The sequence below is a fragment of the Uloborus diversus genome, chromosome 1 (genome assembly GCF_026930045.1).
Source record: "Uloborus diversus isolate 005 chromosome 1, Udiv.v.3.1, whole genome shotgun sequence".
Classification (NCBI taxonomy): Eukaryota; Metazoa; Arthropoda; class Arachnida; order Araneae; family Uloboridae; genus Uloborus; species Uloborus diversus.
Window position 1 is genome coordinate 36,836,096 of NC_072731.1, and position 25,941 is coordinate 36,862,036.

Genomic DNA, 25,941 nt, shown 5'->3' on the forward strand with positions numbered 1-25,941 from the left:
TAAATTTCATCTAGGTTAATAGGTGCATTTTAATTTAGAAGCAGAATGGTCAGCGCTTAACGTTATTATGTGAATTCTTCGTATTTAGGTTCTAATAATGACGCAGTATCCACTAACAGGTACTTCTTGCTCACGCAATGGGCAACATCTACTTCTTTTATGTTTCTCAATTTAGTTTTATGTGAATAGTTTCACTCTAAAGTTTAGAGGGTAAAATTTTTGAAACTTTTTTATTAGCTACATTTATGCCGTTCGTCTGAAGCATTTGTTTGAGAATTATTTTTTATTTGAATGACAGCTTTGGCCAACATTGGAAATTACAGTATACTTTAAACTTGCAGAAAATTTATAAAATTCTAACTCTGAGAGAATATTTAAACGTCAAACGATTTATTTTATTCTTAGAAAATATTCTGATGAAGGAAGAAATTTTAATTTTTTTTCCTGCAATCTGACGAAATTTCGAGCTACCCAAAAGTATTTTTATACTTACGAAGATGGTTTTTCAATTTCAGAGAATATTTTTCAATATTTTCTTACCGATGTGTTTCGATAGGATACTTTGATAAATTCTGTTAGGTCGTGTAAATATTTTGGGTGAAATTTACTACGGTAACAAATTATAATCTGAAAAATTGATCCTTTATTAGTGATATAAATAAAATTAACTAGCAGTGCTCAACTATTGAAATTCATAAGTGAAAAGTATAGTATGTTGTTCTTGGATGCACAATAGCTATTTATATCAACTTGGTGTTTTAAGTATTTTTGTTCAACAGATTTATGTGAAGGAAAGAAAACACAGATTTAGTATATGAAGTCCCGCAAAATACAAATAAAAATACAAAAGTGACGACCAGCAACAGGCTCTGGGCCCAGCTAGGCTGGTCCTAGTCAAGTTACAATCCCCAGTGAAGATCAATGGCACTCTTTAAACTATCTACTCCCTTGCTCATTACCACCTCTTCTGGTAAGCTGTTCCAAGGTTCCACTACCCTGCTAAAATAATAATTTTCCCTAATATCCATGTTAACCTGAGATTTAAATAGCTTAAAACAATGACCCCTTGTCCTGTTTTCAGTGCTAAACTTTAGCCCCGTAACATCTTTCATTTTAATAAATTTAAACAACTGAATCATGTCTCCTCGGTCTCTTCTTTGCTCAAGACTGTACATTTTTAGCATTCTAAGCCTGGAATCGTATGAGAAAGCCCATTTATTAGCCTTGTAGCCCGCCTTTGAACCCTTTCCAATACATTAATACAATCTCTTAAGATAAGGAGACCAAAACTGAACAGCATACTCCAAATGAGGTCTTACCAAACTTCTATATAAGGGTAGAAGAACTTCCTTCGATTTGTTTGAAATAGATCTATTGATAAACCCAAACATCTTATTGACTTTGTTACTAGCTATGCTGCACTGTGTGTGTGTTTTGACTAAACTTTCCAGATCAGTAACTTTTTCTGCCTGACAATGACTGAATCTTGCAAATAATAACTTGTACACTTATTTTCATGCCATGTAACAAAAGTTCCAATGTAACTAAAAGTCAATTCTTAAGGTGAACACAATGCTTGGTATGTAGTATATAGGATTACTGGTTATGAAATTACTTTGCAACATTTAATGGTTATTAACATTTTACATTTAAAGCTCAGAATCATTTTGGCTTCATGTAAAAAGAGGTTATTAATCCCCCTCTCCTCTCCACACAAACGTTAGTTAATTTTTACATAATTGAAAACTACAAGCGTCTAAAACTGCATTTTGAATTACATCTGTTTAATTTCTCCTAAATTTCGAAATATTTTTGATCATCTTGCTATTCTAAGTTTTCTACCGCTGCAGTCTCATGTTTTGGCACACATAAGTGAAATGTCTCCTAATCTTTTTCATTTACTCCTGCCAGGTTGAAGAAATTAGGGAGAACATTGAAAAAATACAGGGAAATGTCGAAGAAGTCAAAAAGAAACACAGTGCAATACTATCAGCGCCACAGACAGATGAAAGTAAGTCTTAGTGGCTATTTTATTTTCTGTAAGCTAGTGTGCCTCAAAAAAAAAGAGTTACTGATTAATGATTTGTGTTGCATCTCATGTAATTGACATAAAGGCGATGCTGGCCTGCTAGCAAGGGCGCCCATATAGGGGGGGGGGGGGGGCAAGTGGGGGCTCAAGCCCTCCCCTTAGAAATGAGAACTTCCTTGCTTTTAGTGCTTTTTTCTTTGCAAAAATGTATAAAAGTTTATTTTCCAACCATTAATGAATAAGTTATTAAAAATGTCAAATATTAATATCTCTAATCTGTCCTGAAATTGGTTTCCATGGGGAAAATATTCTGCTAAACCATGGGGAAAATTTTTGAGCCCTCCCCCCCCCCCCCCTTAAAATTTTGGATATGGGCGCCCTTGCCTGCCAGTACTGGGAAATATCTATCTATTGTTAGCAAGGACATAGCCCCTTACCAAATCTCATGTATTTACTCCTCTGAAACACCTTTGTCCATTGGATCAGTCAGACTGTGGGCATTTTCTGGGACATTTTGACAATGTGATGAAAAGATCACTTCAATCAAATGTTTATATCGATGTAGCCACCCAATCGGAGAGTCGAAAATCGTCTGATTTTTTTCTGACCAGTAAAGGTTGAGAATTTTTTTCAAAAAAAAAAGAAAAGAAAAAAGAAACCATGAGTTTTCATCTTCTACAGTTTGTGCCTTTAGTGCAAGGCACCATTTTTTGATCCTCGGCAATGTGGCTGCTGATTTATTTTATTTTGTTTTATTTTTAATTTATTTATTTATTACTTTTATAAAATGTTGTTATTGCTCCTTGACAGGCCATTAAGGGGAGGATTGACATCAACTACACTGAATCCTTGGTTTTAAACCATATTTCCAATCCTAGTATTAGTAAGAGCAGTGAAAACTCCTCCAAAACCCTCCCTCTGCTGGAGAAAATTATGTATTTTGTTGTGAAAAGGGCAGTAATAGCAGTGTTAGAGTTAAATTCCAGTTTATATTTGATCTTCCCTTGTTTTTATAACTTGTTCAAGAGATTCAACTGTTCTACACCATTAAAGAGCATTACTATGAATTCCAAGAACCTATGTATTGAATGTGAAATACAGATTGAACCAAAACTTTGGTTCTTACTTTGGTTAATTGTTGTTCAGTTTAAAATATCTACTTTAAACTTTGAAATTTTATTATTCTGTATTTGGATAGGTTTAAACATTATCAGGGTGGCGACAGATCAGGGAAATCAGGGAGATCAGGGAAAAGTCAGGGAACTTTATTAATCAGGGAGAAATCAGGGAAATATCAGGGAATTTCGAAAAAATAACAAAAAATCAGGGAAAATTGATTTTATGAAGAAAAAAAAATTTTTTTTTCACTTTACAAAATTAAATACTCTAATTCCCTACGCATTTTCCACCAATTTTCTGTTCAAAAAAAAAAGGTAAAATTAATGAGGTGTGTTTATACACTACCGCATATTTGTGCATCTTTTTTCCTCAACATCAAAGTATTGAATCTTACTTATTAACCACAAGATGGACTTCCTAAGATTGCTTCTATGTCTGTTAGGTAGTTTATTTTACCTAGCTTGAAATTTCCTTTTACGCTTTCAATGCTACGTAAAATAAACAACCGTACTGGCAAAGAGGAAGCCTTCATTAATGCCTTAGCTCCTTTGCCTTTTTTCATTGTTTCAAAGTAATTAAGTACTGTAACGATTTCAAGAAGAAATCTTTGGTTTTTGAATTAATACTATAAAAGCTTAAACTTCTTCGCATTTTTAATTTAATTGCTAAAATTAAACTTTCAATTTAAAAAAACTTTGTTTTTTGCCGTTATACTATTTGTTGTCACCACAGATCGTCAGGGTTTTCTTTTCTTCAGACTTAAGTAATTCTTTAATTTTATAACCAAGTTGTATTCTTCTTTTATATATTTTGAAATCAACTAATTGCTTTTTTTTCCTTGTATTTAAAAGTTGTTTGTTACAAAAGCAATCTAAGATTTTTTTCGTTACATACTTAAATCATTTGAAATAGAGTTAACTTGTGTACTTAAGTAAATATCTTTATTTTTTATTGTTAAAATGCTGTATTCATTCATTAAAACCTATGTTCTTGATTAGAGAAAAGCTCCCTATGAATGAATGTCAAATGGTTTCATCTGTTTTGCATAAATATGTCAATTAGTTATATAAGAATACTATTAATTGTTATTCTTGCAACAATTATTATACTGTTTAAAAACTTAGTTCAAAATAATTTCAATTACTTTTTAGTTCTGTCATAAGGACACATATGATTTTAAAAGTCATTTTAATAGCTTCTAAAAATTCTTATGCTAAGTGGTTTCTGGAAGTGAAGTATTTTTTTAAAAATTTTCTATAATCTTTCCATGTGTAAAAATTTAATATACTGTTTTGTAGGTCCCCCCTCCCCAAAAAAATGTCTTTTTTTTAAAACCATTTTATTAAAAAAGTAGCATCTTTTTAAAATATATCTTTAGTTCAACAAGTTTACACAACTTAAAACGTTTAAAATACTGCATTTTATACAAACATACAACGGACTTCAAGTAGAGCAAAGAAAGAAAACTATTATCATTGGTAACGTAAATCAGGGAAATTTGGTGAACATAATCAGGGAAATCAGGGAAAAGTCAGGGAACTTTTTTTCACAGTTCCTGTCGCCACCCTGATTATGAGCGCACATTGACTTACCTATTTTTAACTTATTAGAAAAGTATTTTAACTATATTCAATTATCGTTCTGTAGCAAGTTCTAAAAAGTTGGTTAATTTTTGTTTTTAGTGTTTCATTTTCTGTTTTATTGTGATAATTAATCCGTTATTTTTCTCCTACATTAGAAGTCAAGCAGGAGTTGGAAGACCTTATGGCTGACATCAAGAAAACCGCCAATAGAGTACGTGCTAAATTAAAAGGTAATATCTATTTTCATTTTCCTCTTATTATTTTCAGCTTTTCTTGGAGCATTTGAACTGCATAAACTGCATTTTTTTTTAATTTCTTTTTCTTTTTTTTTTAACCAAGATTCCTTTTTGTGCTTTAAATTCTACCACTTTAATTTTTTTTATTTTTCTGACTTTCAAATAACCTTTATGGAAATCAACGCAATTCTACAATTCACAAAAGCAGCAAGAAAAGAAAGTATAGAATATACTGTTGAGGTTGACTTTAAGATTATAGCAAATTTTAACTTGTTTGAAAAATAGAGGAAGAATTAAAAATTATCTGTTACTTTTGATTGAAAATGGTTAAAATATTTCTTTGTTTGGCGAAAATCTGTTTCTAACAAATGGCAGAATATCAGTGCCATGTAGAACTATCAGTGCCAACCACTACATCATCTGTTAAAGTGTTGCAGAAAAGAAAGTGTGCTGTATTGAAGAGAAATATGTAAGATAGATACAGTTGTGCGTACCTCAAACTTAACTTTTTGGGAGGGAGTAGTTTTCATTTTGCTGGATGAAACTCCCAATTTTGCTGAATGATAAAATACGAACATGCACTTATGCACACATTTAATACATCATCATTAAACAATATTGCAATCAAATTTGCCAAATGTAGAAATTTCGGAATGTCACAGTGACCTACTTCCCATCAGGGGTGCCCCTGGATTTGTATGTATTGTGTTGTGTATGTCCACAAAATAATTCACAATTAAAAGTGATACAATATTGTAGCTAAAGGCACGAATTAAAACAAGTGCTGATTAATCATGTAGTTTATGTAATGCTGAGTAAAGGTTTATGTACTCGGTAGTTTCATGTTAAATCATAACTTTCGAAAAGCTAATATTCAAAATTTCTAAAACAAATTTTCCCCTCTTTTAATTGTATTTTTAAAAAAAATAAAATCTTCGATGGGGGCAAGGGCGTGCACAGGGAGGGAGAAAGGACACCTGTTGGCCTGAGTGTGAAGGGGGAACTAAGATTTTTAAAATGAGGGGTGAAATATATGTGGAAACTTGGGTGTAAACAATATAAAGAGGGACCAGTAAAAGTCATTTGTGACAGGCCCCAAAATTTCTGTGCATGCCCTTAGAGGGGGAGGGGGCCTCGTGTGAAAAATTTTTAGATTTTCTACTCCCCAAACAAACTGTTTAAAACAAATAATATTTTTGAGCAGTAGCTGTTTCAATACCAAAACAATCACTGTGAAGTACTACTGGTATCCACCAAAAAGAATAAGTACCAGGTCTTCACATCTTTGCTTTTTCTTCCTATGTAAGCAAATTTGCATAAGTCACATGCTCCTGTATTTCTATGCATTTGAAAATCGCCTCATCAAAAAAAAATTTTTTCAAGAAAATAAATTATTAAATAAGTATAACCAGTGATCGGATGTAGCACACTATGTATAGTGATGCTACTGTAGTAGCTAAATTTGTTAGTAATTTGTAGTGTAGTTCATTACTTTTAAAAAAAAGTAGAGTAGCGAGTAGTTCAATACAAAAAAATAGTAGTTTGTAGCGATTTCTGGAAACTACTTTTAAAATTAGTTTTGAAAAAAAAATTTTAACAGTAGCATAAGAAAGGGTATGGTGCCCAGATCCAGACGCTCTAGTTTGAAGTTCAAAATTAATTAATTAGATCCTACAAAACATAACCTACAAAACATAACCGTCGAAAAGCAACCAGCTTTTCGACGAATGTCCAAGTGGTTGGTTTGCTTCCCAGGTATGGAGTGCATAGGAGCTGGCTAAATCAACGTGCGAGGTGTATGAACTTGCTACTGAAGTCAATTTGCGAAAAGCGCAGTATCAGGTTCATTGATGTATGGAGTCACTGTAAACGGGATTGGATTGCTAGGATGGCCTGCATCTGAGCTCTACAGGGGTCAAAATGGTTAGTGGATTGATTTTAAGGGCTTTGGAGTCAAAAAACTAAGTTGGAATGGGGGGCATGGTTCAAGCACCAGGTATCGAGAGAATGTAATGTTTTTGGGTATTGCTAGAAATGGAAATAAAGTGACAAACAAGAGTAGTAATGTTAACAATTGTAATTTAGGAAATTTCAGGGTGTTAAATAAGAGCAACTTAGGCATGCTTAAAGTTTTCTATACCAATGCTCGCAGTATTAGGAACAAGATGGATGAATTGAAAAGCATAGTTATGGATGAGAAGTTGGATGTTATCGGAATTACAGAGACATGGGCTACCGAATCTGATGCAGAGTTATTACATATTGCTGGGTATAATTTATTCAGACAGGATAGAGTAGGTAAAAGAGGTGGTGGGGTTTTATTTTATGTTAGAGACAATTTTATTTGCAATGAATTGGTCATAAATGATAAGCCTACTGATATTGATATGGTTTGGCTGGAGTTGATGAGCAGTAAGGGCATAAAGCTACGCTTTGGAAACATTTATAGGCCACCTAATTCAAACCAGGGACAAGATGAACAGATGTACCGTATTATTAGTGACATGTCTAGTAAGGGATCCGTTATCATAATGGGGGATTTCAATTTTCCGGGTATTGATTGGAATAATTTTTATCCTGGTAATGGCAAAGAAGAGGAATTTTTAAAAGTAATTGGTGACTGTTTCTTAGATCAAGTTGTAACTCAGGGAACTCGAGAGGAGGCCTTTTTGGATCTAGTTTTTTGTGACATAGGTAGTTTTGTTCAGGGATTGAGTGTAGGGGAGCATATTGGAGATAGTGATCATAACAGCATTAGGTTCCGGGTTAAATTTGAAGTGTGCAAAGATGATAATTTTAGGTTTGTGCCCAATTTCAGAAACACCGATTTTGTTGCACTTAGGCAGAGCTTGAAAGAGGTTTTTTCGTCAGGGTTGGAAAATAGCGACGTAGATCAGCAGTGGACGGAATTTAAGGATAAACTTGCTAAAACCGTTGGGGACTTTGTTCCATTTAGGAGAAAAGGTGTTAGTACCAAAATTTGGCCCATGTGGTTCTCCAGGGAGACTAAAGAAGCTCTTAATTATAAGCAAGCCACTTTTCGTAAGTTTAAAGAAACTGGTCAGAGTGCGGAGAGGCTCCAGTATGGTAAGGCAAGGCGAAATTTTAAGTATTTGGTACGGATTCAGAAAAGGGAATTGGAGCAAAGGCTGGCAGATGACATTGATGGGAACCCTAAGAGGTTTTTTGCTTACGCTAATTCCGGGAAAGCTCGAAACAGTCAAATTGGGCCTTTGGTTGATGAGCATGGAAATTTAATCCAAAACGATAGGGATATTGCAAATGTTCTAAATAACTTTTTTTCCAGTGTGTTTAACGATAACTGTATCTCAACAGTTGACACTAACAAGACACAAGCTATTATACAGCTTGAGGATTTTGTATTTTCCAGGGAGGAGGTTTTATTTCATTTGAAAAAGATTAAAGCAACTAAAGCTCCGGGACCAGATAATATTTATCCAAAAATTTTAGTTGAATGTGCAGAGGAATTAGTGGATGTTATTTTGAATATTTTCAATGCTTCTTATAACTCGGGGACGGTGCCAGAGGACTGGAAGCTGGCTAACATAACGCCACTCTTCAAGAAGGGGTCTAAAGGTATTGCTGGGAATTATAGACCTGTAAGTTTGACTTCGGTGATTTGTAAGATTTTCGAAACTTTGATCAAAATTAAGATCATGATGTTCTTAGAGACTAATAGTCTGTTGACTAGTTTGCAGTATGGTTTCAGGAAAGGTAAATCCTGTACTACTAATTTATTGCATTTCTACGACAAGGTTACCTCAGCTTTAGATAACAAAAAATGTGTGGATGTTGTTTATATTGATTTTCAAAAAGCTTTTGACAAGGTACCGCATGTTGCTCTTCTCAGCAAGTTAGCTGACATTGGAATAGGAGGAAAAACTTTACTTTGGGTTAGAAATTGGCTTACTGGTAGGAAGCAAAGAGTAGTTGTGAGAGGAAATCATTCTAATTGGAGTGATGTTTTAAGTGGGGTTCCTCAGGGATCAGTTTTAGGGCCTCTTTTGTTTATTATATTTATGAATGACATCAATGAAAATATTTCTGGAAGCATGAATTGTTTTGCTGACGATGTAAAAGTTATGGGGATTGTCGAAAATGAAGAACAAGTAAAACAGCTGCAAGAGGATTTAGATCATATTACTAAGTGGGCAGATAAATGGGGTATGGCAGTTAATGTAGGGAAATGTCAAGTGCTACACTTAGGTCTTGGAAATAAGCGTATGAGATATCGTTTGCAGGGTTCAGTCATAAATCAGGCAGATAATGTTATGGATCTGGGTGTCTTTATAAATCAGGACTTCAAGTTTAGTCAACAGTGCAGTATTGCTAGTAACAAAGCCAACAAAATGCTTGGGTTCATCAATAGGTCTATTTCAAACAAATCTAAGAAAGTTCTTCTGCCTTTATATAGGAGTTTAGTAAGACCTCATTTGGAGTATGCTGTTCAGTTTTGGTCGCCTTATCTGAAGAAAGATATTTTTGTGTTGGAAAGGGTTCAAAGAAGGGTAACTAAATTAGTAAGGGGACTCTCAGATTTAGATTATGATACCAGACTTAATAGGCTTAACATGTATAGCCTGGAGCAAAGGAGAGTCAGAGGGGACATGATTCAGTTATTTAAATTTATCAAAATGAAAGATGTAAACGGATTAAATTTTTGCGGGGAAAGCAGGACAAGGGGTCATTGTTTTAAGCTATTTAAATCTCAGGCTAACTTGGAAATCAGGAAAAACTACTACTTTAGCAGGGTCGTGGGCACTTGGAATAGCTTACCGGAAGAGGCGGTAATGAGCAAGGGAGTGGATAGCTTTAAGAGGGCCATTGATCTTCATTGGGGACTAATTAATTGACTAGGACCAGCCTAGCTGGGCCCAGTGCCTGTTGCTGGTCGTCACATTTGTATTTGTATTTGTATAAGTTCTTATAAAATTAATTTCAATCTAAAAATTGAAGTTTTTCTTCTCTGTTTAAAAGATGTTTTCCTTATCTAATCAGTTTTATGTTATGTGTGCCAATGTAAAATTTTAATCAACTCATGATTGCTTCTATTCACATTTTTTAAATAGCCGACTTGTAAAAGTTTTAATCTTTCAACTTCTTAATCCGTTCTTGCGACAAATATTGGTAAAAATGGTTTAAAGAAGAAAAGGAAGAAAGAAATGATATTTCTAAGTAATATTTCATGTTCAAATGAGCTACTTTATTAATATGAGCAACATTTAGAGTTTTTTTCGTTCAGTCCTCGAACGGTGTGTGTGTATGCTTTTTATTATTATTTTTTTTTTATAGCAAAGTAGCAACTACATTTCAAAAGTAGTTTGTAGTCGCTGTGTTTAAAAAAAGAGTAATTGTAGTTAACTGCATTTGTAATAAAGAAGTTGTAGTTGTAGTTCGCTACAAAAAAAGCTACAGTTTTTCCAACCGCTTGGTATAACTATAAAACCATTTTATAAAATTATTATGCCAGACTTGCTGATATTGAATTCAAATATGTCTGTCTGTGGTGCATCACATCTTTCAAAAAGCTGGGAGCTTTTATGGACAATTCTAATGTACTATTTTGAGGAATTTTCATTTCATTTTAAACTTACAGCAATATTGTCCATTCGTTTTATGAAATGAAATTTCGTCAGAAAACTGTTTAGTACTAGTTCCTAAGGGTTTTTTTTTTTTTTTTTTTTTGATATCTTAGGTAGAAAATATTTTTTAGACCTGTAGCAATGCACAAGGGAGAATCCAAAAGTAAGGTTCCCATCAATTTTACATTCTCATTGAAATTTACATTGTTGGAAAGAAAAAACGTTTCTCTATTTTTATACACAATCACCATCTTTTTCTGTGCATTATTATTGACAGTGCCTTAGCCAGAATGAGACATGACAGTCAACAAACCAGTCCACTCTTGATTGCAGTCTGGAGCTCGAGTCTAGTCATTACCACTTGTTTCCTAAGTTTAAACAACACTTTGATGGCCAACGTTTCCGGAGGGACGACAAAGTCAAAAAAGGGGTGAAACGCTTCCTCAACAGGTTGGCTTTGGAATTCTGTGACATTCAATACAGAAGTTAGGGCCTCATCAACAATAATGCACAGAAAATGGTGGCAATCATGTATAAAATAGAGAAACGTTTTTTCTTTACAACAATGTAAATTTCAATGAGAATAGACAGTGCTGTATATTTGTAAAATTGGATGGGAATCTTACTTTTGGATCAACCCTTGTATTATTTATTTGTTTTATCATAATTTTTTAATGAAACTAATGTATGTTCCTTTTCAGTTATGGAGCAAAATATTGAACAGTTAGAGCAGACAAGTATGATGTCTGCGGATTTCAGGATACGCAAAACGCAAGTATGTATTAGCCATACTTTCATTTTGCAATTTTATCGCTCAAATTTATTTTATTTTTTAAGATACAATTAAAAAGCTTTGTTGCAATAAGTCAAAAGCAAAACTTTTTCATATAGAACTTAACTAGCGAGAAAGCTAAATTCCACTCCTAAACATCCTCAAAAATCTTGCTGAATTCTTCATTTTTGCACATTAGTGTCTCTTGCTTAGTACTTTTTTCATTCTTTTGCACATGTATCTTTTATTTATGAATTTGCTAATTCAGAGATGGATACAGAAATAATTTTTGGAGGGGGTTACAGAAAATAAAAGTAAATAATGCCTCCTCACTCAATATTTCAAAACAAAGTTTACACAAAGTTCTTTTTAAATTACTTTTATAATCCCTTAATGTTAATTACTGATTTTATCAAAGAAGAATTAATGGACATCTGCGATATTTTGTATCTTTTGAATTCTAAATCAATAAATTAATCCAGTCAAATACATTCTTTTATACTGATCTCCTACTCCAATTTTGTTCCTATAGAAAACAAAGGTGATTTTATTCAAATATGCTGTTTATTTTATTTTTTTAACTTTATTTATTTATTTTTTTAATAATAGTTGAAAGACTTTGATTTCTGTTACTTAAAAATAAACGTAAGAATATTTAAAGGGATAGTTAATTCTATTCCTTTGGGAAAGGCATAGGCCCCCTCCTGTGTCTCCAAATCCACTACTGGGCTCATTCTAAGAAGGGCGGTTTTCTTATTTATTATTATTTTTTATTAGCTATTAATTTATTTTTTTGAAGAGTTTAAAATCACCTCTTTTAAGTTTTTTTTTTTTTTTTTTTTCCCGTTAACTTATTTATCTATTTGTTTATTTTTCTGTTTGTTACTGCTTTTTTTTTCCCCATCTGGCATATTTTGATAAATAGAATTGTATTAAATTGTTTTTATATTCTTCCATTTGATTTTATGAGACCATTTTTTTCTCAATTCTGGTTGGTAAATGTGTTTGTTATTCAACCCCTTTCCTTATTCTCTTGGCACTTCACTGAGATGAATTTTTCTAAAAATTCAAATCTTTAAACATTGATAAAGAAATAGCATTTAACATTGCATTCCCCAAAACAGGTGTGTGCAGAATATTTTTCTAATTTTGTTTTTCTAACATTGATTTTATTTTATTGTTTCTTTGTTGTAATGATATATGTTTTTACTTTAAAAAATATTTATTTACTCCTAAGTTGATACCTAAAATTATGCATTTATACTTCTGCTAAAAAGATCAATATTTTTGCTAGACTGAAAAATATGAAATCTTTCCCTGCAGATGCTCTCCTTGCATCCAATGATCATATAGTATACCAACCCAGTTAAATTATTTGATAAAACTGCTTTCTTGCAGTCAGAAGACAACATCATCATCCAAATCAGTTATGTGGGAAGTTTACATCCTGATTTTTGTTTCTTTTTTACAGTAATAATCAGGGTGGCAACAGATCATGGAAAAGTCAGGGCACTTTATTGTTCAGGGAAATATCAGAGTTTTGAAAAAATAGCAAAAAATCAGGGATAATTTATTAAATAAAGAAGAAAAAAATTTTTTGCTTGGCAAAATTTAGTACCCTTTTTTCATATGCATTTTCTGCCAATTATTTGTTTTAAAAAATAAAATTAATGAGGAGCGGTTATACACTGCCGCATATTTGTGCATAAATTTATCAAAATGAAAGATGTAAATGGATCAAATTTTTGCGGGGAAAGCAGGACAAGGGGTCATTGTTTTAAGCTATTTAAATCTCAGGCTAACTTGGAAATCAGGAAAAACTACTACTTTAGCAGGGTCGTGGGCACTTGGAATAGCTTACCGGAAGAGGCGGTAATGAGCAAGGGAGTGGATAGCTTTAAGAGGGCCATTGATCTTCATTGGGGACTAATTAATTGACTAGGACCAGCCTAGCTGGGCCCAGAGCCTGTTGCTGGTCGTTGCATTTGTATTTGTATATTTTTTCCTCAAGGTCAAAGTATTGATCTTATCTTATTAACCACAAGATGTACTTCCTAAGATTGCTTCTGTGTCTATAAAGTTGTGTATTTTACGTAGCTTGGATCTTTCTTCCACAGTTCTATGCTAAGTAAAATAAACAACCCTACAGGCAAAGAGCAAGCTGGCATTAATGGCTTGACTCCTTTGCTTTTACTCATTGTCTTGAAGTAATTAGCATACTGTAATCATGATTTCAAGAAAAAATCTTTGTTTTTTAAATTAATACTGACAAAAGCTTAAAAACTATTACTTGGCAATTTTGATTTAATTGCTAAAATTGAATGTTAAATGAAAATAAACTTTGTTTTTTGACATCGTATTATTCATTGTTGCCTCAGATTATACAAAGGGTTTTTCTTTTCAGACATTAAAATTCTTTTGTTTTAAAATCAAGTTACATACATATATATTTTGAAATTAGTAATTGTTTTTTTACATTTCTATGTTTGTTACAAAAGATTTTTTTTTTTGACAAATAATGAAATTATTTGAAATTGAGTTGTGTACATAAATAAATATTTTTACTATTTTTTAATAATTAAAATGCTGTATTCCTTCATTAAAACCTAAGCTCTTGATTAGAGAATAGCTCAATATGACTGGTTGTTAAAAGGTTTCAATTTGTTTTACATAAATATGTCTATTATTTGCATAATTAAAACTACATCACTTCTATATTTTCACTATTACTTGTTATTCTCGCAGCAACAATTATACTGCTTGAAAATTCAGTTCAAAAGTATTTCCATATAAACTTTCTATTTTTATCATGATTAGATTCGTCTTTAAGAGTTCTTTTAATAATTTCTTAGAGTTTCTATGTTAACTAGTTACTGTATAAATACTAGTAAAGTATTTGTTTTAGATTTTCTATAATATTTCTCTGTAGATAATTTTATATGCAGTCAAACCGCAATTTAATGAATTCATTGGGACCGAAAATTTTATACGTTAAATGGGGTGTATTCATAATACCGAGGTGTGGAAAATTTTTAACAAAATTGCAATTACCTTATCTTAAAGCCCTAATAAGCAACTGCGCCAAAATATCCATAATTAAAAAGTGTACACTTTTTATTCAGCATTCCGTAACTTATTACACACACACTAGTTGATTGAAGTTTTAGAGTACTGTGTAATAGATGTTTGACAATTTCCTTGATACTTGACTCGAAACAGTTTACCTTCAACTTTATGTAAAGAAAAAAATACTGTGTCATTTACAGTCTGCTGCAGGAGATACGTTATTACAGTTTCCAGGCCATGTAAAGCATTTGAAAAAGTAACAGTTTTAATGGGAGTTTCATTATTGCTTTCTCTATAAGGATCGCTATTCATTGGTTGCCCCCTCACCCGTCAAAAATTGCTGATTCCAAGAAAAGTCTCTTTCTGCGTTAGATAATATGGATAATATCATTTAGAGAACAATCCTATATTTCCGAACTCAAATTAATATTTTTTTTTTTTTGTTAAAATAATTTGCTAATTTGGGGCTTAATATTCGTTAAATAGGGGTTTTTGCCTTCATTTTAGTTGAGAAAAAAGTAAAAATCCCTAAATCAAGAAGTTTGTTAAATAGAGGTTTGTCAATTCGGGGTCTGACTGTTTATTTTTTTCTACTGAAAAAAAAGGAGCATCTTTTCAAAATATATTTTTAATTAACAGCTTAAACCGTTTTAAACACTGCTTTTTATTAAATATGCAATGGTTTTCAGATAGGGGTTAAGAAAGGAAGCCATTATCATTGTTAACGTAAATCAGTGAAATTTGGTAACAGGAAAAAGTCGGGGAACTTTTCTTTGCAATTCCTGTCCCCACCCTGAATAAAGTGGTTGCTTTCTTGCGCTGAATTGTGAGCTCTATTCTATAGTATAAATAATTGTAATAAAAGTAAAACTTAGTTACCACCCTTTGGTACGCTACGGAATCTATTAAAATTCAAATTTTCTGTTTGCTATTGTGTCAATTATCTATGATGTCTCATGCATTCATTTTTTTTAACTATACAATATATACTTTTGTATTCCAAACTCTTTATATTACGTGAAAAGGAAATTTCCTATCCTTCAGGCTGAGTTTCTGTTGTTTAGGTTATAGTTGTGGTTAACTTGCCTACAGAGTCGAATTTTTCTGTTTTCAACAATATGTGATGGAATTTGGTTAAAATTTGCAGTTACATTTAATTCAACGTTCATTAGCTTTGCCCTGGGTTGTATTACTGCTATTATCGTTATATTCCATTTTGATTTAAAGCAGTGATGTTACAAAGCAGGTGTAAAACATGTCCCCCACACCACACATGATAACTGGGGCTCTACTTTATTTCAATATTTTTATTTTTGCTTTAATATTAGCAGTGATTGATTGAATAAGAAATTCAATTGCTATTTTTGTTTTGTTTCAGCATTCTATGTTGTCTCAAAAGTTTGTCGAAGTCATGACAGATTACAACAAGACTCAAACAGACTACAGGGAGCGATGCAAAGCTCGTATTCAAAGGCAGCTAGAAATAAGTAATTCGTTGAAATGTTCTCCCTCTTATTAATTTAATCTAGTAGATTTTGACATGTTTCTCTACAGCAATGACCTTTAGTGATTATCTTTAAAATGACTGCATTAATTAAATATAAGCTCGAAATCTATGACCAGCATAATGCAAATACAGTCGAACCTTGTTATCGCGACATACAGATTTCATGACACTCCAGACTTCACGTCACTTTTTCGAACTCAAGATCTTAAGACATTATCTTTAACTAGCAGTACCCCCACGGCAATGCCCATGCTAAGAATTTGAAAGAGGTCCGTTAAATATAAAAAAATCCCCCCCCCCCCCGCTCCCCTGTTTTTATGCCAAGTTCACCGCTTACGGCGGTAGTTTAAATAAATTTGGCAGCAATATTAATTAACCTATATCTATCTTTATTGTATTTTCTATACCTATTTTCAGTTGGGTTTAGTGTCATTCACCTTTTTACGCCAAAATTGCCTCTATCTACCTATACGATGTATCACTAATGTTTTTTATCTGTCTCAATTTATTTTAACACCCCTCCCTTTCCTAATCTAAACAAAGATCATTCAAAAAACTGCGCTTTATTCATTTAACAAAATAGTGCAAAAAAAGCTATCTCCTTGTTCCCCATAGTATGCAAAAAGCAAAAAAGAAGAAGAAAGAAACACCTCACTAATTAAAATAAGTGAAAAAATATGAAAAAGAAAATAGATACCGAAATGTCCCATGCTAAGAATTTAAAAGGAGGCCGTTAAGTAAAAAAAAATCTCTCCCCCCCCCCCCCCCCCCGGTCTTGAAATTATCATTTTTCTTGAACTGAAATTCGAACACAACAAAAAATCTATTAAAGTTATTTTGGAATTTAAAACTATTTGCCAAACTTTAAACTCGATTTGTCTCTTTAGCAAGTGAAGCGGTTTGTTCTGTAATTTAAAATGTTTTGCCAAATAAACAAAAAAGATCACCAAATAGTATCTTTCAAGTGTAAAAGAATTCCTCCACTCTATTATTGTTTATCAATGAAAATCGAATCTAGGCCTCAAATTGGAGAAAACACTTTATTCTTTTTAATATTTCATGGTTTGCATAATTGTTTTGGAGATTTTACCAAAAACAACGCCGACGCTCGCTTTTCATAGCAGACAAAATCTAGCTTTAGCACATAAGTTAAATATCGTCACAAGAGAATTAAATTATGCCAGAGTCTTCATTCTGCGCATTCGCAAGATGGCTGCCAGTCATAGCAGACGTAAGTTAGAAGCCAAAATGTTAAGTTCCACCAGATAGACATTTTTTAAAAGTTTCTAAGCATCGCTTAAAACACAATTTCGGCTTTAATTTGAAGGAAATATTTTTATCTTTCCGTCTTTCACCGTTTGAGTAATTATTTAGAGATGTTTCACCAAAAACGGTTAAGATAATTGCATTTCTTAATGACGAATCGCATACGATTACATTACGCCATAGCCTCCTTTTTGCAACGTTTCTAAGCATAATAATTCATTGCTCAAATTGAAGATTATATATACTCTTTTACCTCCGTAAGAATCCTCTGCGGTTTTATAGTCGATGTGATATTTTAAGCCATTTGTTTCTGATTTCAAGCTAGAATTCGTTTGTCAGGACTTTTGCGCATGTGTACCGCGCAAGATGGCGTCTGAAGAACTGATGGACATTTTCAACGATTTTTTTAAAAATTCATTTAAAATTTTCTAGTCCAAAATTCAGAATTTAGGATTCGTCGTGCAGACCCAAGGGGTACGTTTGATTTTTGTACATTACTTCAGAAATTTCTTTCATCCATATACCGAAGATGACGTCATAGCAGAAACTCAAATTAAGGTTAGCCTTGAAAAGTGGCTCAATTAGAATCGCTTATATCTCCTGTTCCAATTAATTGAGAGAAATGAAACAAACACCATCTTGTTCGGGAAGGAAAGGTCTTTCCAAGGACATGTAATGTTAGAGGGTGGGGGGATTGTTTACTCCTAATTACTTGAAAAACCTGAAGAAAACGTGACATTTGAGCTTAATTAGTTCATTATGAAAAAACTAATTAGAAATTTAGATTTCGGGCTTTGAGGTGCAGACCCCCGACCCGGGGTAGGTTCGAGTTTTGTACCAAGTTTCAGGGCTGTAGGTGCTATGGGGTCTTCTGACCATCGGGTACAAACAAAGAAACACCATCACCTTTATATATATAGATGTTAAGTTGCTTCAAACTCAACGACAGTGTTTATTGTGAATCTCCAGTTGCCACGACACACTAGACTGCTTAGACAGAAGCGTTCTCCTTACAATTGAAATATTTTCAGTAAAATAATAAAAGCATCTGGAAAAATTTATTGTAGGAATTTCTGACAAGAAATAAGAGACTTGTGTTATTATATCCCATGCATGCAACCTCAAGAATGGTGAGCCATGTTCTTTAAACTTCTATTTTTGATTTTTCTTTTTTTAACTTGAGAACGTTCAAACCTACAGCTTTGTCAGGCTTGAATAATATTTGCTGTGAGATGCTTCAACGGTTTCGTACAGTACAATTTCGTTTATCCGGACTAACTGGGAACAAAACCAATTCGGAGAATCGAAAATCCGCATAGATAATATTATCACAGGAAATACTAAAATAAGCAACTGTACCATTTATTGTGATTAAAAAAAACCATGTTTTGTAACAAAACTACAAAGCATTGTTTGTGAAGCATTCAATAACATAAAAGTAATTTATCGCATCATTTTTTTAAAGATTAGTGCCAGATCTACATTTTTTCCGAACCAGGGCAAACTTTTGAAACTTCCACCCATATCCATCTTCCCTTAAGCTTTTCTATCGAGTTTCATCGAAAAATACAGAAATAGGGTGAAATTGCCACCCCTCAGAAGTTACCGCCCGGGCAAGAGCTACCCCCTGGATCTGGCTCTGCCCCGTTCTCTGTTTGAAGCACATGTAGCATTTGGATCAAGCATGGTCACTCAATGCTTTGCCATTAATAAGATCAAAATAAAAAGTGAATGTTTGGTGTACTTATACAGTATACTCTCGATATCTCGAAAACCTTGATGTGATGAAAAAAACATTTCCACTTGATTTTGCGCATTTAATCTAATGTTATTTCTCATTCTTATGTCAAAGAGTTTTTATCAAAACCTTGTTGTGTCAAATATTTTTCAAAGTCAAATATAATTTTTTTGAAAAAACAGCAGTTAATTGTCTCGAACAGGGCCGGATTTTTAAGTGTGGAGGCCCTGGGGCAACGAAGGAGTATAGGCCCCTAATCAGGGTTCAAAAAGATCATCATATTTTCGAAAATATCCGATACTTTGATATATATCCGAATAATTTGATATATATGCATATCTCCGATATTTTTGATTTTTTTGACCCATGAAAGTTAGGATATTTTGTAAAAATTTTATTGTGGGGGCCCCTTTGTTGTGGAGGCCCAAAGGCAGTAGCCCTGCCTGCCCTCCCCTAAATCCGGCCCTGGTCTCGAAACAACTCTAAGAATGTTTCTAAAAATTTATCACACCCTTCATTATTTCTCTCAGAGGTTAGGAATGATCCAGAGAAACTTATCTGCTGTCACTTTCATTCTAAAGCCAGGGGTGTCAGAAAAGTTAAATCCTTAAAAGCCCAAAAAACGTTCTAAAACATTTCGCCTCCTTCTCACGCCATTTCGTTGGACCTTTTGACCCAATTTCCATGAACTGAAAACTCCTTGAGAGACACAGGGAATGGTGCAATTTTTTGTCCAACTTATTTTGTACCGGGGTGCTCGGAGCTTGTTTGAAACCATTCTGCAACATGATAATCCAAAAGGGAGTAATTCTAATTAATTTTGTTGAATATTAATCTAATGAAAACAAGCTGTATACAGTTGAATCCCATCTTAGCAAAAATTCTGGGTTGACGAAAACTCTTGATATCCACTCCCAAATTTATTAACATAAGGTCACCATAATTTCGATATAGCAAAATTTTGCCGCAGCAAAATGTTTTCTTTGGTCCCTTCAACTTCGTTAAAATAATATTTGACTGTCTTATACAGTTGTGTAATATTTTTTTAATGTACAGAATAAATTAGGAGAACATTATTTAGATTTTTAAATTAGAGAAATTTAAAGTTACATTTGTTAAATACGCATATTAATATGAAACTTCATTTCATGCTGTACTTTCTAAACTTTTAGCTGGAAAAGTTACCACAAATGACGAATTAGAAGAAATGTTAGAAAGTGGAAATCCTGCAATTTTTACACAAGGAGTAAGTTCTATGTTTAAGCTTTTGCTGACCATGTAATAAAATGTATGCCATGTCTTTACTAAATACTATGTGTGAGGATGCCTGTGTGAATAATATTTAAGTAATGAATTGAAAATAATAATTATTATAAGTAGGTAGATATTAATTATTTTACAGATATTTACTTTGGACATTAAGACTTATATACAGAAGCTGTTTATACAATTATGAAATTAGGTATGAACTGCTACATTTTATATTGCGTTATTTCTTCGGGAAGTTATTCCAGTCGCTTTCCCTCGCCCCTTGTTCTCTCTGCTCTTTTCTTCACTTGCCGCGTGGACTCATGGGATATGTTGTTCTCTGCGCGGCGGTGGCTTGTCGAGCTCTCGCCAGGCAGCCATTGTTATGGGGGACCCCAATCTGCAAGGATGGATACAAGGGAAAGTCCCCTCCCTTGAGGGACCCTGCACCTGCAATTTTTCGAAATTGAAGTTCTAAAACGCAAGTAGAGGCCATCTGTTACAACGCTAAGGAAAGGAATGGGTTTCGAATCTTCCTTCCGGAAACTTTTCAGAATTTCAGACGTTCTTTAGTTATGTAAGGAGGAGGAATTTGGAGGCCTTTCCCCGAGTATTTTGAAAATTTTAAATCTTAAAGATGCGATTTTAGACATCTCAGGTAGTGTTATTAGGAGAAGGAATGGGTTCAGTGACTTTCCTCCGGTAATTTTTCAAAACTGGAGTTATAAAAAAGCACAATTTTAGACGACCTTTGATCATGTTAGGCGGAGGGGGTTTTGAAACATTCCCCTTAATTATGAAATTAAAGTTCTTAAACGCAATTTTCAAACATCTCTTTCAACGGAAAAGAAACGGAATAGATTCAGGGCCCTCCTTGGATAAATCTCTATATTTTATAATGTGTTTCATTAACTGATGTGGCAGCCTCCCCCCCCCCCTCAAGTATGTACAGTTCAGATACGTAGTAAAAGGTAAGTTAAAAATCAACCACCCCCTCCTTGACTAATTTCTGGATCTGCCCGTGTGCCAGTCCGGGCCCATTCATTAATTTAAATACAGTGCAAGTGCTGCCATTCATCTACCTCTCTTCTTGTACAGCTTGTTATTCATCCAACTTTTTCCAGCAAAACTCATCTCCTCATCTATAAGTTCCTCTGCAATTCAGACAGCTTAAGTTACAGGAGTACTTAGTTTGAAGATCACAAAAATGAGCTGGCAACTGAAGACTCTCAATAACTGTACAGAGAGTAGTAAGAAAAAGTGGTTGAGGAACTTTCTTCAGAGAGGGAAAGTAGTAGGAGAAGCTTTTTCTCTGCAGGAAATTGAAGAACTGTGTTGCCTTTGGGAGAAACACAAAGAGTATTGAAAAAGTGCAAGTATTCTAGCTGGAAACAAAATATTTGTTTTTAAGCAACAATATAAACTTAATAGCATTAGCGATTTGAGAGTTGAGGCCATTAAAAAGAAAAAATAGTTTCCCCTAGTACAGTCAAATCTCGATAAACTCGAAGCTTATAACTCGAATATTCTTTTATCTGGAAGTTTTCATCGGGTCCCAAACTCTTGAGACTGTTCTGGAAACTTTCCATAACTCGAACTTTTTAGCCGGTCCCTTGGGACTTTGAGTTATTGAGAGTTGACTGTATCAATACTCCTTGTGATTCCTAGCAATCACTCGATATATTGAAGAAGTATAATCCAATTTTTGAAAGAAATTTGTATTTGTTATGATTCTAAGGTATGATGAAATAAAGCTGAGGTTTAAAAGACCTGGTTTTATAAAAGTAAATAAAAGGAAAGTAAAACATAAACTATTTTTGACAAAGTCTGACAAAGGTTTCAAATGTTATTTGGTTTCTTAGAATAGGGTGTGGTTTCTGAAAAAATAATGACTGAAAATTACCGATGGACATTCTGTAAAGATTTTAAATACATTTTTACTGTATTTTTAAATAAGAGATATGTTTAGCTTATTTAGAAAATAAATCATTGAACAACTTTTTCCTTTATTTTTATCATCCAGATCATCATGGAAACACAACAAGCGAAACAGACCCTTGCTGATATTGAAGCCAGGCATGCTGATATCATCAAGTTAGAGAACAGTATTAGGGAGCTACATGACATGTTTATGGATATGGCAATGTTAGTTGAAAGTCAGGTATGGATCTTTCATTTCTTTCATCATATTTATTGATTTACATATATAAACAGTATTTTTTTCAATTTTTCGGAAAGAAGTAACATAAAATTGGAATGTTGATTGCAGTTATGCAAATACCAAGCTTTTGGGAGAAATTCCGTTGTAAAACTGCGTGTTATTTAAAGTTAATTTCAATAAAATTATTTTCATGCTTACTTTAACGTCCTTATTATCCAATGATAGAATACACACTTTGCTGATTATTCATTCTTTTGAGAATTCTTTTTTTTATTTTTTTTTATATACACTCTATAGCAAAAAAATCGACGCACTAAAAAGCAGTCATCCGATTGCTTTAAAATTTTGTATGCATGAGTGTTTTGACCAGATATACAAATGATTAAAATTTGGTGTCCAATGAATGAATAGTTGGATCTCTAGTGCATCGAAACTGCGCATCCAGCAGATGTATTTAAAGAGCAGTTCTTCAACAGTTGTTAAAACGTTCGGTTTGATTGCGATTCGGATTACCTTTCAACAACTTAAAAATGCCTCGCCGCTTGGTTCGTGCTCATTATGAGCAACTGTCAGAGTCTAAAAGAGGTTGTATCATTGGATTGAAAGAGGCCGGTTGATCAAATCAAAGAATCGCTCGTCATTTAAGTCGAAGCGATGAGGCGATTTGAAGATGCTGGCAAGGATGTGTGGAAAATGGCAGAGTTCAGCGTCAGGATGGTAGTGGTCAAACTAGGGTCACAACAGATAGTGATAACAGAGTGATTGTCCGATCAGCTGTCGCAACATTTTCTTCATTTCTATGAACCATCAGAGGTTCAACACAAACACCAGTGTCCATCATGACTATTTACAGACGGTTGGGACAGGGAAATCTACGCTCGTGCCGACCGTTACGCCACCTGCCACTGACGTTTACACACTGCCAAGCCAGATTACAGTGGTGCATGGCTCGATCAGGTTGGAATGGTGCCGACTGGGGATGTATAGTCTTTAGCGACGAATCCCGCTTCCAACTGTGTCATGACAATTATGGAAAAAGTGTTTGGAGACACCCCAGGGCAGAGGGGGGATCCTGGTTTTTCTTTTGCACGCCACGCTGACCCTCAACAAGGCATTATGGTCTGGGGTGCCATTTCCTTTGATAACTGGACCCCTTTGGGTCATAATTAGAGGTACACTTACTGCACAGTGGTACTTCGACGACATCCTAAGACCTGTCTTGCTGCTGTTCTTTTTGCAGTACCCTCGGCTGGCTTTCAGCAGGACAATGCCAGATAACATACGCCACATTTTGCTATGAACTGTCTGCAAGCTTGTCAAACTCTTCCGTGGCCTGCCAGATCACCAGATCTCTCTCCCATTGAGCATGTCTGGGATATGATGAGATGGCGATTGCATCTGGCAAGGATTGTTGATAACCTCGTCCGACAGTTGGGGTGAATTTGGCTGGAAATACCGCAGGGCACCCTCTGGGAGCTTTATCAGTGTTTGTCACGCCGTGCTTCAGCTTGAATCCAGGCTAGATGTGAGTCAATATCTCATTAAACTTGTTACTGTAATTCTGACATAAATTATTCAATTGTTTTGAGAATTTAATCTTTTCCTATTGTGTGCATTGTCTTCTTATCCACTAATTGTCGTCTCAATTGGATCATTGCTTCTTGGTGCCTCGATTTTTTTTGTTATAGAGTGTGTATATAATGCTTGGAATGAGGAAAAGTCAAGACAGCTGTTGAAAGGATATATGTAAATTATGATCAGCAAGTGTTGAATTGAATTTTGTTTTAATTAATATCTGTGTGACAAAATGCCGTTAGGAAAAACTTTAATTGCTGAAAAAAGTTTCAAAACAAAAACATTTTAGCTTACTTGTTTGTAAAAATGTATGAGTACTGGTGCCAAAATTCTAACTAATGTGTAGGAATTGTACTCAATAAAAGTGATTTAAATGCCTTTTTGTTTTGATCTCTGTTCCTTTTCAATCTTTTTTGTGTTATCTTTGGAATTTGCTCCTCTGTCGTTATCTTGCCACCCTATTTTGTGGTGAGTCAGAGTTTCTAATGACTATTTGTTACTTCTTGAATGTTTAACCATTAAGGACCATTTTTTATAGGAAAATTGATGTTATGATGCTTATAGGGAATTTTTTAATGATTTTAGAAGAAAGATTTATTTTATGCTAATTTTGTACATATAGAAAAATAAATACCTTTTAAATACAGGGTTAGCATAAAAGAATATCCCAGATTTAAAAATTTATAGCTCATAATCTATTACACTTAGCACTATAAATGATACATAAAAATAAAGATAAACTGTGAAAGTTTTTGTTTTTTTCTTTTCACTCACAAATGTCAATGTGTGTGCCTTTCGTAATGCAACACACATCTATTTTTTACATTTTGGAGTGTTTCACTCTCAATTTTTTGTAATGCTACACACAGACAATCTTTCAATACTTGCAATCTTGTCGGCAATGGTGGTGTATAAATACTGTCTTTGACAAAACCTCATAAAAACTCACATGGGGTTAGGTTTGGGGATTTGGCTGGCCAACGCGCAAAGGGTAAATCATCATCACCTGAACAGCCAATCCAGCATTACGGAATGCCAGTGGGTCAGCGAGGTGGGGGGTTCTTGGATAAAACCCTCCACCCTGAGTTATTGGTTTTAACATTATTTCTAACCCAAATTCAGTAGTTAATACACTATTTTAGGACTGCTGTAACCAAAAAATCTCTTCCAGAAGGAATTTCTGGCTGCGCTAGTGCATAACGTGCACATTTGAGTAGTTACACACGCATAAAAAAAAAAAAAACTTTCACAGTTTATTTTTATGTATGATTTATAGTGGTAAGTAATAAGTTATGAAATATAAATTTTTAAAACCAGGATATTCTTTTATGCTTCCCCTGTATTTAAATAATTCTGGAATGGAGAATAAATTTCTGTAATATTACAGAAAAATATTTCAGATGCACTAAAATGCAGAGAGATTTAGTGTACACTATTCTAGACGAGGGCCTAAAAGGGTTGAACTACATTACTTTTTTGAATGTTTAAATTCATATCTTGTAGCAGTTGGAGTTGCATACAAAACAAAGCATAAAACAGCTGGAAATGATGCTTTTATTTTTTCTTGAAAGAAAATACTAAATGTTCTTTGTTTCAATGCAGGGAGAAATGATTGACAGGATTGAATATCATTGTGAACATGCTAGAGATTATATCGAGACAGCAGTTCAAGATACTAAAAAGGCTCTTGCTTATCAGAGTAAAGCTCGAAGAGTAAGTTTTTTTGTTTTTAATGCACATCTCATTGAATTTCTGCTTCATGAATACATATCCTTGAAAACTGCAACAATATTGCTCCATAACAAAGTCCACGATAAGGGAAAATTTTGTACTTTTACTGGTAGAAGTATGAAAAAAAAACCTTGTTGGAAACTATTTTATGAATACAGTTCGCACCTCCATATATCGAAGTAGCAAATTTCCGGAAAAAAATTCGATATATAGAAATTTCGATACATAGAAACGATCTTATTTTATCGTATAAATCTCCTAAAACACTAAAATTAAAGCAAATTTTCATGTATAAAGCCCAATTTCT

The 25,941-nt window shown here is 33.6% G+C and overlaps 1 protein-coding gene across 1 annotated transcript in view; it reads left to right on the forward strand.

The window, feature by feature from the left end:
• The window catches only part of LOC129229364 (syntaxin-like), a 282,349-nt gene that overhangs the window by 242,027 nt on the left and 14,381 nt on the right, over positions 1-25,941 (forward strand). The window contains exons 3-9 of the mRNA XM_054863657.1: positions 1,912-2,011; positions 4,887-4,961; positions 11,272-11,345; positions 15,787-15,895; positions 20,092-20,165; positions 22,191-22,328; positions 25,506-25,616. Of these exons, the coding sequence (XP_054719632.1) occupies positions 1,912-2,011; positions 4,887-4,961; positions 11,272-11,345; positions 15,787-15,895; positions 20,092-20,165; positions 22,191-22,328; positions 25,506-25,616 (681 nt within the window). The remainder of the gene's footprint in view (positions 1-1,911; positions 2,012-4,886; positions 4,962-11,271; positions 11,346-15,786; positions 15,896-20,091; positions 20,166-22,190; positions 22,329-25,505; positions 25,617-25,941) is intronic.